Source organism: Monodon monoceros, unplaced genomic scaffold, assembly GCF_005190385.1.
Source record: "Monodon monoceros isolate NGI ecotype Baffin Bay Population unplaced genomic scaffold, NGI_Narwhal_1 Super_Scaffold_6, whole genome shotgun sequence".
Classification (NCBI taxonomy): domain Eukaryota; kingdom Metazoa; phylum Chordata; class Mammalia; order Artiodactyla; family Monodontidae; genus Monodon; species Monodon monoceros.
The window spans coordinates 11,817,506-11,835,320 of record NW_021703783.1 but is presented as its reverse complement, the minus strand read 5'-3'; the positions used below and the strand labels follow the sequence as shown (position 1 = coordinate 11,835,320).

The 17,815-nt window shown below is 36.7% G+C and overlaps 1 protein-coding gene across 2 annotated transcripts in view; it reads left to right on the top strand.

Moving 5' to 3' along the window:
• Positions 1–17,815, top strand: part of EPS8 (epidermal growth factor receptor pathway substrate 8) — a 192,231-nt gene that overhangs the window by 164,435 nt on the left and 9,981 nt on the right. For both annotated transcript variants that reach the window (XM_029204630.1, XM_029204631.1), the window contains 3 exons: positions 355–454; positions 1,289–1,432; positions 10,978–11,200. In XM_029204630.1, coding sequence (XP_029060463.1) covers positions 355–454; positions 1,289–1,432; positions 10,978–11,200 — 467 coding nt within the window. The remainder of the gene's footprint in view (positions 1–354; positions 455–1,288; positions 1,433–10,977; positions 11,201–17,815) is intronic.

Below are 17,815 nucleotides of genomic sequence, written 5' to 3'. Positions count from 1 at the left end.
AGAAATGCTGGTTAACAAAGCAATATCCAGTATTTTGGATATTAGATTTAATGGACAAAGAATTCATAGATTTGCATTCTAGATTTGGCTTAGCACTAACTAGCTTTGTAATTTTGCATTATTTATTTTTACCCTAGCCATAGTTTGTTCATTTTAATGGTAAAATCTCCAAAATATAATCAAATTAAGTACTCATATTCTCATACTCTATAAAATATAATAAAATTTACCACTATCTAAATAACTTGTCCAAATGGTTTCTGGTAGGCATTGGCTTGCCTTAGTGTTTCACTTCTGCTTTCAGCCTTTAGGAAAAGCTAGCAGAGTGATTATCTTTTTTCTTTCTTTTCGTAGAAATTATGATCTACAACCCAAGAAATATGCCAAATCCAGGTATGACTTTGTGGCAAGGAACAACAGTGAGCTCTCAGTTCAAAAGGATGATATCTTAGAGGTAATAGAATTTTACCTTTTTTATACTCTTAATAAAGTGGATTTATTGTATTCCTTTTCTGGTATATATCTAAACCTTCCTCAAAGAAATGCTGGGGTCAAGAAATTATTCTTCAGTGTTATTTTGTTTTACCAAGGATACACAGCATATTATAGATACCTATATCTGTTTAGGCGGGGTAGCTGCTTTATCTGTTTTTTGCTTCTTTGCGGGGGGGGGGGTTGGATTTCTTGGCTTACTTTGCTCTCTTCCTTCTTCTGGCCTTTATTCATTCTGGAATCAAGGCTGGTCATCACTTCAGCTGTAGATGCACCATAATATTTTAATAAGAGAAAACATTTCCTCCTTCCTATTTTAGTACCCTTGCACAAATGTAACCAGCAGTGAGCGTGCTAATGGTTTTGGGAATAATCTCCCATGACTCTCAAATTTCTTCCTTCAGTTATAACTGAGACTTCATCTTCTTTAATGTATAATATGGCATAGTTACAATAGTAAAAAAAAAATGTTTTTATACCTTTCCTCTCTATTCTAAGGATGGAGACAATAGACTTTTTCCAAGTAACTCATCTTAAGCACTTCAAATACCGCAAATGGCTAAGCATTCTTGGGAGGTAATATGGACCTTGGGTAGAGTGGTACCAAAGCTGTTCTATACTAGTAATTGTAATTCTTAGTGTAATTCCTGACAATCATTTAACCCACAGTATGTTGATGCTCAGTCAGCGTATTAAAAGTGAAAACATTTTCTTGGTCTAAGAATAAAAATCGAACTTCCTTCATAGTTCGGTTTTGGTACACAAATGCCGCCTTTATTTTCTTGCATGATGACAGATCCTTGATGATAGGAAGCAATGGTGGAAAGTTCTAAATGCAAGTGGAGATTCTGGATTTGTGCCAAACAACATTTTGGATATCGTGAGACCTCCAGAGTCTGGATTGGGGCGTGCGGATCCACCTTATACGCATACCATACAGGTAATTACAATTTTTGAGCAAAATTTAAGTTTTTCGAATTTTCAAGTTCATCTTTCCTAAACAGGACTTAAACACTTTTTATGTATTAGTCATTTTGAGATTTAATTGACTGTATAATTTATACCTTTTTCCTAAGGCAACGGGGGGACAGTGGCTAGGGACATAAGGAAGAATTATACATTTGTTTTTCTGATTTACTTCTTCAGGAAATTGCTCAAAATGTTTATCTCAGTGACTGTTCCTCTGAATGCTATTTTTTTTCTACCCTATAATATTTTTGACCTTTGGAGAAATAGTATTTCTGCCTCTTTACTCTTACCCAGAGCCCTCCTACCCAAGGGGCCTGATAGAGGATGGCCCTGAGACAGTGGCTGGAGTGTCTACCAGTTCATCTTCACCAGCCTTTGCTCTCATCCTCTATATAGACTTTGATTATAGCCTGTTTGCTTTCAGCTTTCCAACTACCGAATCCTAATCCTTTTTTAAAAACTGCCTTCACATGGTAGACCCTCCACCCAAGTTTCAGCGCCATTATCTTTCTTCAGATGTGGTAATCACAAGAGACCAGGGCCGCCGCCGTGTGCTTTTAAATCTGTGACAGGATCTCTAGAAATCACACCTGCCGGCAGAGACAGAATGGATGGACTGTCCCATGCTTAGCCTCTGAACCTGTGGTAGCTACTTTCTCATGCCCCCAGGAAAATTCTTTTCATTTTCAGAATCTTGAGCAAAAGATCACATCTGACCCCATAATGATGTCATAAATTTGCGCAGAAGCTGAAACTGCATAGGATATGCAGTGAAATAGTGAAGTTTCATGCCTAGGCTTAGTAAAATGCAGGCTGTCCAAACCTAGAACTGTGGTCACGTGCTGCTATGACCATTCTGTAAGGATTTCTGCCTCCTCACGGCATTCAAGCCCAGCGCAGGCCCTGCACTTATCCAGAGAGGCTTCTGGCCTTATTAGAATTCGAGAATCAAGGAAACATTTAAAATAAAGGATTGATGTACAATTTATAGATCTTGACAACTTAAAGCGGTGGCGGTGGGAATTCTGTTTGCTGTGCTTATGTTTGGGCTGGCCTGATGTGCATATATATTATGTACTTATGTTATGTTCATCATTTGTCATTAGCTATTGATGCCAAAGAAGGAGTTTGAGTTATTCAAGGTATGGTCTACTCCATTTCCCATGGATTTTTGAAGTGAATTTTCTAACTTAGACTTAATACCTTTTTCTTTCCTAAGTTCTTTCTTTTCTGATTTTTGTGATGTGGGTTACCTGACATAATATAGGCTTCTGTCTGGTTTGTAAATACCAATTCTTTGTGTTCTTTCCTATAGAGGTTTTCACTGAATGCCTTAAGCAGTGTTGAAGAGTGTATTCCTAAACCAGTGATGGAGTGCATACCCTTTGAGCTATATGAACTGTATTTTTTTGGTTTTTTTTTGCGGTCGCGGGCCTCTCGCTGTTGTGGCCTCTCCCGTTGCAGAGCACAGGCTCTGGACGCACGGGCCCGCAGCCGTGGCTCACAGGCCCAGCTGCTCCGCGGCATGTGGGATCTTCCCGGACCGGGGCACGAATCCCCATCCCCTGCATTGGCAGGCAGATTCTTAACCACTGCGCCACCAGGGAAGCCCCTGAACTGTTTTTAATATTTAACTCATGATAAACAGTAAGAAGCACTATTTACAAAGGATATCCCTAGTTGTTGTATGTGAGCAGAAGCCCAGATTTTATATATAAGATGTTAGAAACACTTAGCCAAATTTGTTTTTATTTGTGTGCATGGTTGCTAGGAATGGCAAACTCCCATAAAATAAGATACCCTAAAACTTGCAAATACTAATGTGAATTCTAAGTATTCTCCCCACCTGAGGTTTCCTAGGGAATTTAACCTCTCTTACCTTTCCTGTTTACTGTTCAGTCTTGTTTTTTTCTTCAGTTTAGATTCCCGGCTTGGGCCATAAGTTGACTACTCTGTTTAAAGTTTGCTTCTGTGTAAAGCTGAACCAAAACTATTAATACGTGTCATAGGTAGAGTACTTTTTGAGAACATAAAATTATTTCTCCTTTCTTGAACAGAGCCTCAGCTTATATTTTTGTCAACTTTGGCAAAACCAAGAAATTTTTTAAGTGCTCACAAGTTTCAGGGGTTTGTTTGGCTACTTTATGTAAATAGAAGCTTGTAGGGATTGCTTGTTCGGGCTGTTTCCTTTTAAACGTTTCAACACTATCTGACTGCTGAAATTTTCTGGATACAGCTCTAAATGCAGTGATGTACGTAGAAATGTGTCTAGAAGCTCTGTGTGTGTGTGTGTGTGTGTGTGTGTGTGTTTAGGTTGAAAGCTCTACTTTTATAAGGTATTAAAAACAATCTACTTTTTAACATCTCCTGAAATATTTGGTCTCAGCCCAACAAAACCACCGAAATCTTGTAAAATTTTAATAAGCAAGCTTGAGAATCTGCTCTCTGTTATCTGGCATAAATATGACTCTAAAAGGATTCCTATTCTCAAAGCATTTATAACACACCCAGAAAAAAATGACTAGATAGAATAAGATGAAAAAAAAAATCACTCTCAGAAATATATGCCAATTATTTTATATCTCTACAACAGCGTTACCAGACACTTTTATCTAAAATATCTAAAGAAAAATCCTGCGGCTTATTTCAGAATGACAGTAAAGGTACCACCATATTTCTATAGATTCAGGTAGTCCTAAAACCCTAATCTCATAGAACTCCACTGGATTACAAACATATCAAAAGCGATTCTATGTCTTATTTACCTTTTCATTCATTCACCCCACAAATATTTATTGAGTGCCAGCATCTCGCACTTGATGAAAAGAAAGACAGAAATCCTAGGACTGAGCAGTTCCTCCATTAAAATCACCCTTTTGCCTGCCTCCCAGAATCAAATATGCAGGCCATCTGCCCTGGCTTTGCCCCTCCCTTTGTGTTTGTGTATCAGGAGCAGTGGCCCTCTCTCTGCTCAGAAGTGGCTGACAAAAAAAAAAAAAAAAAAAGTGGCTGACACTTTCCGCCCTGTCTCGTCCATCCAGTGACATCAAAATTTTACAGAAGTTTAAAGAAACTTCTCACAAAAACATTTTGGATCCCTGTACTGTACTACAGAAAGATGCTCAGACTGTATGCCATGCCCTTTAAGGACTTCACAAATACCAGTATATTTAATTCCTACAACAACCTTGTGAAGTAGGCACGTTTTTTTTTTAATTATTTTTTGTTTTTTTTTTTACGTTTTATATGTGACGAAAATTAGGTACAGAGAAGTACCTTGCCCACAGTCACATGGCCGCATGAAGCCAGAGTGGGGTCCCAGGACTCTGGAATCAGAACCTATGCTCTGATATGCTCGACTGTCATGAGGAATAATGCTTAGAAAAGAGGCGCTAAATTCCTTAACTTGGAATATCTGGTTTTCTTTAATTTACAGTAATCTTTTGATGTTCCCAACTGCCTGCCCTTTGTTACAAAACTTCTATATAACCTGGCTTCCCCACTTGCCTCCTACGAGCAGTTCTCTTAGGGTTACTTGAGATGCTGCCTCCCAGCCTTGAAGTCCTAAAAATTCCTGCTGAATAAAACATAACTCTGAAAAAAAAAAAAAAAAAAGACTGATATCCCGTTTTGTACAGACATATAGTTTTTCACCGTATGAATGCTTAAAGTGACACTTTCTCAGAATAGGTTTACCTTGCACTGCATTGTGATCAAAGTTGATCTGATCAGTCATCACCCTTGGAATTGGGTTTTTGCTTTATGCCTCCATCACTTGGGTTTCATTAATTCTTTCATTTTTTAATCATTTAAGAAAATAATCCAAACTATGTAATTCACTTAGAAAGTAGGCTTTTTTGGAAGGGTGGGCATAAGGGAATTAGATGTGAACGATTTCCACGTAGCATCTACAAGTCACCAAATTTTAAAAAGCCACAGACTTAGGACTGTTAGTTTCATACACTTACATCTCCTGTAAATAAATATGTAGAAGTAATGGCAGTTGCTGGGGGAAGGGCACAAGAGCAGCCCTCGCCTGCAGTTCACACACTGTTGGTTAGAGATTCTCTCTGTTGGCAGGGATGATCATACCTGGCACCAGTCGCCAATAGGTGTTGAGTTGCCACCCGCTGTCCCTGCGAGTCCAGGCTATTTAATATCCTCACATTTGGAGTGATTTTTTACAGCTCAGTAAAGACTACCGTTCCCACTGAAAGTGTTTTTCACCAGGGTTTCAGCAAAGTTTTAAAAATGAAGGGGAGGGAGGTAATAAAGAAATTTCAAAAGATGTGGAACATAAAAAAAATAGATTGGTTGAAACCACAGGGACAAGGAAGTAAATGTTTATGAGAGATTACGGAGAAATGAAGATAAATGACATATCTTTTGATGAAGAGTCTGTTATAGAACATTCCAGGACTTTAGAGTACTTTTGCTGGGCAACACATGGACATCCAGGGTACTTCCTGCCCACCTGAAAACTACCTGCCACATCAAGTTTCCTGATATGTCTTTTGACTTGATTCCCTGACCTCTAGCACTTTGACTGTTCATCTACCAGAATCACCCTTTTGCCAACGTAGATTTCCATGTCGTACACCAAGAGCAGAAACCAATCCCTGCCCTTATATTATTTCCAATATCTTCAGAGGCTTGACTAAAGAACTCTTTTATTTATTATTAATTATGAAGTCCATGTGCTTATTATTATTATAGATATGCTTACTCTACAAGATGCAAATAATTTTGAATGTCTGGTCATTATGGTCCTGTAAATTCAACAGAAAGTTTCCCCATCTGCTCTGTTTCCGAGCAAGAGATATTATGATATTGTGGAAACAGCTCCAGTCTAGGTGCTGGTGCATGAGGATTCTAGTCCTGGCTCTGCCACTGACTAGCTGTATGACCTTAAAGAAAGCGTTTTCATTTTCTCTGCTCCAATTTGCTGAGCTGTGAAATGGAAGGGGCCAAGTTTCATGATCTCCACAATCCAGTCTAGATATAAAATTTTATTATTTTTCTATATACATGTTAAAGTAGCCCTAAGTTAAAAGTGGAAATGTTTTCTTCAGGTGAATAGTAGATCACTAGCACTACTAATTTTAGCTCCTGTTATGAATGCTCCGTTTTTCAAGCTCAATCCAGATATTCAGACACTGCTGGACAGAGAGGACAGTTTTACTAAAGATGTCTTTATTTTCATTCCAGCAGACCAACTTCCTGATAATATTCCATTCTTAAAACATTTTTTTTAAGTTAATCTTAGAACACTCTATTCATCTATCAATTAGAGGCATGATCTTTAGACAGGGATGGTTACTTTTTATTCTGCTTCACATGTTGACATTTTTCCAAATACTTCTTGCAATAATTTGAATAATACCTACTATCTCTCTCTTTCCATATATATAAAAATTACTGCCCAAAAGGCATATTACAGAATCATAAAATTTTCTGTTTGTTTAACTGCTTACAAGTTCAACTAAAGTTCACTAAAACACACCATGATATATATTTCCTTTTGTAAATCAGCTTAAGAGTTAGTCTTACATTAAATGTACTCTAATTGAATTCTTTATAAGCTATGAGAATAAGATGAACCTTTATCTTAATATTTTTAAAACACAATACTCATACACAAATATCTACTGAAATACTCTACATGGGTTATGCTGCAGTGTGAGCCTATATAATTAGTTTTCCATGGCTAGATAGTGGTGGAAATTAATTATATATTTACAGTCTCCTTCCCTGGTTGATTTGTTAGGAGGTAATCTTACTGTCAAAAACTAATTTGCTCACGGTTTCTGATATTTGATGTAAAGTATAATTGATATTATCTAGTTCCATCTCCTATGTTAAATCTTCTCATTTGATGTGATTTGCTCCATTTTCCTAATAGCAATTACTTGGCGAGCTGTCAGAGGTAACTCGTATTTGTTCCCTCGAGGCACTTCTTTTTAATGTAATATTTTGGATTCAATCTCTGGACTTAACACCCTCCAAACGTTCCAGCTGTGCCTAGTTTTCACTGCAGAGTGCCAAAGAGACTAAATTTAGAGGAAAAAATGTGTAGATTCCATTTTTAAGAACAGTTCAATTTTACTGGCTTTGTTGGGCTTGCTTGCATAAATTCCCTTCTGAAGCAGTATCTTGCATGAATCAGGAGCTTATCTACGCATCTCTTTCTTTAATCCTTGAGAATTTCTACTCAGCTTTAGTGGCTAAAGAAAAGTGACTCATTTGGACTTAATTGTCAACAGAAAAGTACATTTTCCACAGGGTCTAGTAATTCTGACTTCTTTCAGAGAAAGAAAAAAAACAAAGAGATTTTTGTTTTAAGCAGAACTTTATATTTGCGAGAGATAAAAGGCAAGAGTTAGGAAGTGACGGTGATCGGTGATCGTACAAAAGTACAGCCACACCAAGGTGACCCATCATCCCAGTTTGCTCACAGCTGAGGGGTTTGGAGGGATGTATGTGGGACTCTTGGTTCTGACACTCAGAGAGTCGCAGGCAAACTGGGAACAGTCGGTCAAGATTTCTTTTTGGATTTGGAGATTCAGCACCCTTCGTTCAGCAGAAGAAAGTTTAGGGTGGACTTCTGCTCTCCAAGACTTGCCATCCATTGAGGGGCCATCAGTTCTCTACCTTCAGCCTCATATAACCAAGAGACAGTAATAGCAAAGGGAGAAGAGCAGTAACTGGGTGGTAAGTAAAAGGGAGTGGAGAAGGTGGCGGGGGACAGAGCCAAGTGATTTCACGAGTCACTCCTGATTCCCTTTCCTCCTCGTGGAGGATGACATCAGTTTCCATGGAAAAGCCACCTTGGTTTCTGTTTCAGAACAGGTTATCATGATTTGAGGAAGGCCCTTCCCCCACTTTTTCGTTCCAGGGGTTGGAAGGATGAGGCAGGAAGGAGGACCAAGAAAAAGGGGAAAATATGCAAGTAAATAAAATTATGACCTAATTCATGAAAATTTTTCCTATGGTTTCTCTGTATATTATATGAATATTTAAGTCTGTAGTTCTGATAGGTTATACTGATAAAGTTGCATTATGTAGCAATGACAGATGGGTGAAACAAGGCACAGAAGATTTGGTGAGCCTGTCTGCAGGCCTGATTGTGACAATAACACAGGTTTTCAGTTTTTCACAGTATTATTTGATGGCTAGCCAAACGCTAGCTGTTCTTGTTTTTCTGAAAGCAAAAAATGTGAGTCATATCATGGAATGCGGAGCTGAAAGCATTTTTTGTTTTGTTTAAGCTTTAAAAGCAGTAATTTAAACTCTGACACTTTTGAAATCCTAATGTGAGAATTCACTAACTCTTCATGAAATTATGTGCCGAGGACATTCTTGTTAAGGGTACATTGCATATACATTGATGACTTTGGTGTGTGCTAAGTATTACATTTCGGTGATGTTTGCTGTATTTTGATTGCTCAAACTATTTTATTGGCCCAAATATAGGAACGTTGTTTTGTGGATGATAATAATAATAATATAATACGCTCGATTATTGAATATATTAGAAATGTTTCCAGGCCTTGAATTGCAGAGGGGTCAGCAATATCTGTTTCTCTCCCATCAAACTCCATGGCTTGCTCTGTGAATTTAACCCCTACTCATTCCCTTCCTCTTTGCCTCTCTCCTTCTCCCTCCCATCCCCCTCTAAGAAATAGCAGCACTAAACTCTTCTTTCAGTCCTTCTCCCATCCTTGTTTCATACCCTCCCACCTTCCCCACCCACTGGCAGGTGAGCAGTGGCTTTTAAAGAGGCAGTAGAGAACCAGGGCTGCTCCCCCCTCTGGTTTCCACAGGTGTTACTCATTTGCTGTGAAGGTGCCTTTGAGGGTGGTGTGTTGTTTTTTAAACAAGAATTACAAAGTGATGTGTGTGTGTGGTGTGTATTTTGACGTTTTTGATCTCTGTGGAAATTGGGAAGGCCTCTTTTACCATCAATATGACCTTATATTTGGGCCAATTTAGAAATTAAATGTAAATACTCTTCTAGCCAAAGGACCAGATTACCAAAAGGCCTGCTTTTTGTATTTCATCTACTAATCCTGAATTTTAGAATAATTAAAATTGTGCCAGTGCAGTATCTAAACTTTACCTAAATTATAAGTCACTGCTCTGTATCTTTGATTCTATACAAAAAATTTGCCTTTTGAGAATTTGGAACTTATTTTATTTCACTTATTAAGATTATTTTGTTTAAACTTTTAACTATTGTGTGTAGTTTGATAGGGAAGATGCACAAATAATATTTTATAATATCCTAAATCATGGTTTAAAAATTACTGAAAGTTATTATATATTCTGTCACATCTACCTTTTTTTTTAATACAAATCCCCCTGTGGACTTTTTTCCTAATAATATGCTTTTGACGTGTAGTCATAAACATTTTTTAAGTAATTAGGGGGTTGCTTTATTCCCATAATAAAAAATCCAGAGGGAGGCACATACCAGGTAGTTTCACATAATGAAAAGTCCAGGATCCTCTTAACTTTTTCTTTTTCTAAGAATTTTTCTCTTTAACTTTATTTACATGTTGTATTATGTAGACAAATTTCCTGATTTTTAATCACTTTTTATTTCTAGGTCAAACCTAGATAACTTGGTCACAATTCATTATTTTTGTTTTTATTTATTTATATTAACTTTTTATTTTATATTGGAGTACAGCTGATTAACAATGTTGTGTTAGTTTCAGGTGTACAGCAAAGTGATTCAGTTATACATATACATGTATCTATTCTTTTTCCAGTTCTTTGAAATTGTCATAGAACAATTTCATAGTCATAAACATTTAATTAAAGACCATACCATTACCCTCACCACATTCCTATTTTAACAAGGAAACTTTCTAAATTTAATAAATTAGCATTAAGATGATGGCAGAAAGGGATATGGCTTGAAAAAATTAACAATACTTTTAAATTACTTGTTTATTTTAAGCATAACTCCTTTTATCTACTGAAATATTACCCCTCTTCTTAACAAATTACTTGGAAACAGCAGAATTAAACACTTTGGTATATAATATACATTTAAAATAAGGAGTAAGTAATGCTTTCTGTTATTGATATTTAGGCTTCTAGTGCAGTTAGAAGTTCTTATTAATGGAAACTATAAAATAATCAGAAATCTTTTGACCTACCCTGATCTTGTGTGATTCCAGGTTCAAATTTAGTTTTCTTGACGTTTATTACTATTATTAGTACTAATGTTTGCTATTTGTGTATCCTTTTTGATTGTGAACAAATGTGTAGAATATTTAAAAAATAATTTTTAATAATTATTACATCAGGTAGGAATCGAGGGTTGTGCATGTCTGTCTATACATACATATATATGTATGTATATATATTAACACACACAAATTTGCTATGGATTTGCAAGGAAGTTTACAAATAAATAGACAACAGGGTCCTGTCAAAGTATAATTTGTTTTCCTAGCCTAGGTTTATATTTTCACAATTCCGAATTAATGATTTGTCTTTTTATAGAAGCAAAGGATGGAGTATGGTCCAAGAGCAACTGACATTCCCTCTGCTCCATCACCTCCTCCAACACCAGCTCCTGTTCCTGTTCCCCTCCCACCTTCTGCTTCAGCACCTGTTCCTGTGTCAAAGGTCCCAGCAAATGTAACCCGTCAGAACAGCAGCTCCAGTGAGAGTGGTGGCAGTATTGTGCGAGATAGCCAACGACAAAAACAAGTTCCTGTTGACCGTAAGTTTCCTAGGGAGGCAAAAGATATACAGTTTCTCCTGGGAATTAAAAGCACTCTAAGTAAAAATTGTTTATTATTGGTTCTGCTGGTAATAAATATTATTAAATATACAGAATGGTCCTTGCACGGTACTTCATAGATTGCAAAGATTTTCACCTCTTTTCTCATCCTCCAAGTAATTCTGAGAAACAGGAAGTTCTGTCTACTCTCTAATGGGTGTATTTCTACATATTCCAATATATTGTGGTGATTGAATACAGACTCTGGAGCCAGACATGCTTGAGTTTGTACAGTGAAATATCACTTGCTGGCCATGAGACTGTCAAGAATTTAATGATCCTCTGTATGCTTTAATATCTGAAAAGGGGGGGATAGTGATATCTACTTCATGGGATAATTGTGAGGATTTCATGAAATGATGCATATAAAGCATTTAGACCAGTCGTTCTCAGCCAGGGGTGATTTTACCCCCTTCCCCTGGGGACATTTGGTATTTGTCTGGAGACATATTTTGATCACAATTGGGTGGATGCTACTGGCATCTATTATAATAAGTAGAAGTTAGGGATGTAGTTAACATCCTAAGATGAACGGGACAGCTTCCCTCTCCCCCGCTCACACACACACAACAGAATCATCTGGCCCAAAATATCGATGGTACTGAGGCTGAAAAAGCCTGATTGATTTTAACCAATATGACACATTATAAGCAGTTAGTAAATATTTACTCTTATCGTCATCAGTATCACCATCATAGTCTTCCTGCTTCTCTTCCTAATATTTGCCATATATATATATATATATATAGTGTGTGTGTGTGTGTGTGTGTCTATATACACACACAGTCACACTAGCTTAATATAATCAACCTGCCAATAGCACTTTCAAATTTGCCCTCCAAATTCAGAATTTTAGACTTCAACTTCATACTTTCATAAATTGAAGTTTTATTTTTCATGTGAGTGGTTAAATCTGAAAACCAGATTTAAATAAGTTAAAACAGAAGACCCTATGGCCAACTTTGGATTATCCTTGTTAGTACTTGGGAACAGCAGGGTGGATAATTTGAAAACTGAAGATAATTCTAAGATAATTTTTATTTTGTTTTATCTTGTAGCATATTTCATCTTGTCTGTTTAATCTTCAAATTATGTTTTTTAAAGTATTATAAAATTACTTTGCTTTATCGATACTTGATACATAAAACTTTGTGGAAGACTAGAGCCAGGAAGATGTTTCCTTAATATGATAAAAGTATATAAAGTGTATGTGTGTGTAAAGGATATTTTTCATTCTCTCAAATGGCTTCTCCTAGGGCTCAATTCTGGGTTCTTTTCTCATATAAACATACTTTTACTGTAGATCACTCTATTTTCATTTCTTTCAATATTGTTTATACTGTTGGAAAAGGAGTGACTTGAAAATTTGTCTTTATATCAAATCTCATCTCTGGCATCCAGATACAAGTTTGTTTTTTTTTTTTAATACATCTTTATTGGAGTTTAATTGCTTCACAATACTATGTTAGTTTCTGTTGCACAACAAAGCGAATCAGCCACGTGCATACACATGTCCCCATATCCCCTCCCTCTTGAGCCTCCCTCCCATCCTCCCTATCCCACCCCTCTAGGTCATCGCAAAGCACAGAGCCAATCTCCCTGTGCTGTGCTGCTGCTTCCCACCAACCGTTTTACATTCGGTAGTGTGTATACATGTCCATGCTGCTCTCTCTTCGCCCCAGCTTCACCCTCCCACCCCATGTCATCAAGTCCATTCTCTATATCTACCTCTTTATTCCTGCCCTGCAACTAGGTTCATCAGTACCATGTTTTGTTTTTTTTTTTAGATTCCATATATGTGCGTTGGCATATGGTATTTGTTTTTCTCTTTCTGACTTACTTCACTCTGTATGACAGACTCTAAGTCCATCCACCTCACTACAAATAACTCAATTTCACCTCTTTTTTATGGCTCAGTAATATTCCATTGTATATATGTGCCACATCTTCATCCATTCATCTGTCGATGGACATCTAGGTTGGTTCCATGTCCTGGCTAATGTAAATAGTGCTGCAGTGAACATTGTGGTACATGACTCTTTTTGAATTATGCTTTTCTCAGACTATATGCCCAGTAGTGGGATTGCTGGGTCGTATGGTAGTTCTATTTTTAGTTTTTTAAGGAACTTCCATACTGTTCTCCATAGTGGTTGTATCAATTTACATTCCCACCAACAGTGTAGGAGGGTTCCCTTTTCACCACACCCTTTCCAGCATTTATTGTTTCTACCTTTTTTGATAATGGCCATTCTGACCGGCGTGAGGTGATACCTCATTGTAGCTTTGATTTGCATTTCTCTAATAATTAGTGATGTTGAGGATCTTTTCATGTGCCTCTTGGCCATCTGTAGGTCTCCCTTGGTGAAATGTCTATTTAGGTCTTCCGCCCATTTTTTAACTGGATTGTTTTTTTGATATTGAGCTCCATGAGCTGCTTGTATATTTTGGAGATTAATCCTTTGTCTGTTGTTTCATTTGCAAATATTTTCTCTCATTCCGAGGGTTGTCTTTTGGTCTTGTTTATGGTTTCCTTTGCTGTGCAAAAGCTTTGAAGTTTAATTAAGTCGCATTTGTTTATTTTTGTTTTTATTTCCATTACTCTAGGAGGTGGGTCAAAAAAGATCTTGCTGTGGTTTATGTCAGAGTGTTTTTTATATGTTTTCCTCTAGAAGTTTTATAGTGTCTGGTCTTACATTTAAGTCTTTAATCCATTTGGAGTTTATTTTTGTGTATGGTGTTAGGTAGTGTTCTAATTTCATTCTTTTACATGTAGCTGTCCAGTTTTCCCAACACCACTTATTGAAGAGGCTGTCTTTTCTCCATTGTATGTTCTTGCCTCCTTTCTCATAAATTAGGTGCCCATATGTGCATGGGCTTATCTCTGGGCATTCTATCCTGTATCATTGATCTGTATTCCTGTTTTTGTGCCAGTACCATTCTGTCTTGATTACTGTAGCTTTGTGGTATAGTTTGAAGTTGGGGAGCCTGATTCCTCCAACTCCGTTTTTCTTTCTCAAGATTGCTTTGGCTATTTGGGGTCTTTTGTGTTTCCATACGAATTGTAAGATTTTTTGTTCTAATTCTGTGAAGAATGCCATTGGTAGTTTGATAGGGGTTGCATTGAATCTGTAGATTGCTTTGGGTAGTATAGTCATTTTCACAATATTGATTCTTCCAATCCAAGAACATGGTATATTTCTCCATCTGTTTATGTCATCTTTGATTTCTTTCATCAGTGTTCTATAGTTTTCTGAGTACAAGTCTTTCACCTCCTTAGGCAGGTTTATTCCTAGGTATTTTATTCTTTTTGTTGCAACAGTAAATGGGAGTGTTTCCTTAATTTCTCTTTCTGATTTTTCATTGTTGGTGTATAGGAATGCCATGGATTTCTATGCATTAATTTTGTATCCTGCAACCTTACCAAACTCACTGATTAGTTCTACTAGTTTTCTAGTGACATCTGTAGGATTTTCTATATATAGTATCATGTCATCTGCAAACAGTGACAGTTTTACTTCTTCATTTCCAATTTGTCTTCCTTTTATTTCTTTTTCTTCTCTGATTGCTCTGGCTAGGACTTCCAAAACTATGTTGAATAAGAGTGGTGAGAGTGGACATCCTTGTCTTGTTCCTGATCCTAGTAGAAATGCTTTCAGTTTTTCACCATTGAGTATGATGCTCACTGTGGGTTTGTCATATATGGCCTTTATTATGTTGAGGTAGGTTCCCTCTATGCCCATTTTCTGGAGAGTTTTTATCATAAATGGGTGTTGAATTTTGTCAAAAGCTTTTTCTGCATCTATTGAGGTGATCATATGGTTTTTATTCCCTAATTTGTTAATGTAGTGTATCACATTGAATGATTTGCCTATTTTGAAGAATCCTTGCATCCCTGGGATAAATCCCACTTGATCATGATGTATGATCCTTTTAACGTGCTGTTGGATTTTGTTTGCTACTATTTTGTTGAGGATTTTTGCATATGTGTTCATCAGTGATATTGGTCTATGATTTTCTTTTTTGTGATATCTTTTTTCTGGTTTGGGTATCAGGGTGATGATGGCTTCGTAGAATGAGTTTGGGAGTGTTCCTCCCTCTGCAATTTTTTGGAAGAGTTTGAGAAGGATAGGTGTTAGCTCTTCTCTAAATGTTTGGTAGAATTCACCTGTGAAGCCATCTGGACCTGGACTTTTGTTTGTTGGAAGGTTTTTGATTATGGTTTCAATTTCATTACTTGTGATAGGTCTGTTTATATTTCTAATTCTTCCTGGTTCAGTCTTGGAGAATTGTACCTTTCCAGGAATTTGTCCACTTCTTCGTGGTTGTCCATTTTATTGGCATATAGTTGTTTGTAATAGTCTCTTATAGTCCTTTGTATTTCTGCAGTGTTAGTTGTGATTTCTCCATTTTCATTTCTAATTTTATTGATTTACGTCCTCTCCCTTTTTTTCTTGATGAATCTGGCTAAGGGTTTATCAATTTTGTTTATCTTCTCAAAGAACCAGCTTTTAGTTTTATTGATCTTTGCTATTGTTTTCTTCGTTTCTATTTCATTTATTTCTGCTCTGATCTTTATGATTTCTTTCCTTCTACGGAATTTGGGTTTTCTTTGTTCTTCTTTCTCTAGTTGTTTTAAGTGTAGGGTTAGATTGTTTATTTGAGGTTTTTCTTGTTTCTTGAGGTGAGACTGAATTGCTATAACCTTTCCTCTTAGAACTGCTTTTGCTGCATCCCATAGGTTTTGGGTTGTCATGTTTCGTTGTCATTTGCTTCTATGTATTTTTTTGATTTCTTCAGTGATCTCTTGGTTATTTAGTAGCACACTGTTTAGCATCCATGTGTTTGCATTTTTTACAGTTTTTTCCTGTAATTGATTTCCAATCTCATAGCATTGTGGTCAGAAAAGATGCTTGATATGATTTCAATTTTCTTAAATTTACTGAGGCTTGATTTGTGACCCAAGATGTGATCTATCCTGGAGAATATTCCGTGTGCACTTGAGAAGAAAGTGTATTCTGCCACTCTGGGTGGAATGTTCTATAAATATCAATTAGATCTATCTGGCCAGTTGTGTCATTTAAAGCTTGTGTTTCCTTATTTATTTTCTGTTTGGATGATCTGTCCATTGGTGTAAGTGAGATATTAAAGTCCCCTACTCTTATTGTGTTACTGTCGATTTCTCCTCTCACGGTTGTTAGCATTTGCCTTATGTATTGTGGTGCTCCTATGTTGGGTGCATAAACATTTATAATTGTTATATCTTCTTGGATTGATCCTTTGATCATTATGTAGTGTCCCTCCTTATCTCTTGTAACAATCTTTATTTTAAAGTCTATTTTATCTGATACAAGTATTGCTACTCCAGCTTTCTTTTGATTTCCATTTGCATGAAATATCTTTTTCCATCCCTTCACTTTCAGTCTGTATGTGTCCCTAGGTCTGAAGTGGGTCTCTTGTAGACAGCATACATATGGGTCATATTTTTGTGTCCATTCAGCCAGTCTGTGTCTTTTGGTTGGGGCATTTACATTCAGGGTTATTATCGATATGTATGTTCCTATTACCATTTTCTTAATTGTTTTGGGTTTGTTTTTGTGGGCCTTTTTCTCCTCTGTGTTTCCCCCGCTTAGAGGAATTTCTTTAGCATTTGTTGTAAAGCTGGTTTGGTGGTGCTGAATTCTCTTACCTTTTGTTTGTCTGACTTCTCCATTGAATCTGAATGAGATCCTTGCTGGGTAGGGTAATCTTGGTTATAGGTTTTTCTCTTTCATCACTTTAAGTATATCCTGCCACTCCCTCTGGCCTGCAGAATTTCCACTGAAAAGTCAGCTGACAACCTTATGGGGATTCCTTTGTATGTTGTTTTTTGTTTTTCCCTTGCTGCTTTTAATATTTTTTCTTTGAATTTAATTTTTGTTAGTTTGATTGATATGTGTCTTGGTGTGTTTTTCCTAGGGTTTATCCTGTATGGGACTCTCCATGCTTCCTGGACTTGGGTCACTATTTCCTCTCCCATGTTAGGGAAGCTTTCGACTATAATCTCTTCAAATATTTTCTCAGACCCTTTCTTTTTCTCTTCTTCCTCTGGGACCCCTATAATTTGAATGTTGGTATGTTTAGTGTTGTCCCAGAGGTCTCTGAGATTGTCTTCAATTCTTTTCATTCTTTTTTCTTTATTCTGCTCCTTGGCAGTTATTTCGACCATTTTGTCTTGCAGCTCACTTATTCATTCTTCTGCCACCATTATTCTGTTATTGATTCCTTCTAGTGTATTTTTCATTTCAGTTACTGTTTCATCTCTGTTTGTTCTTTAGTTCTTCTAGATCTTTGTTAAACATTTCTTGTATTTGCTCAATCCATGCTTCCATTCTGTTTCCAAGATTCTGGGTTATCTTAACTATCATTACTCTGAATTCTTTTTCAGGTAGATTGCCTATTTCCTCTTCATTTATTTGGTCTTGTCGGGTTTTACCTTGCTCCGTCATCTGTGACATTTTTTTGTGCCATCTCATTTTTTTTTAATGTGTGGGACTGTGTTCCTGTTTTACTGGTCGT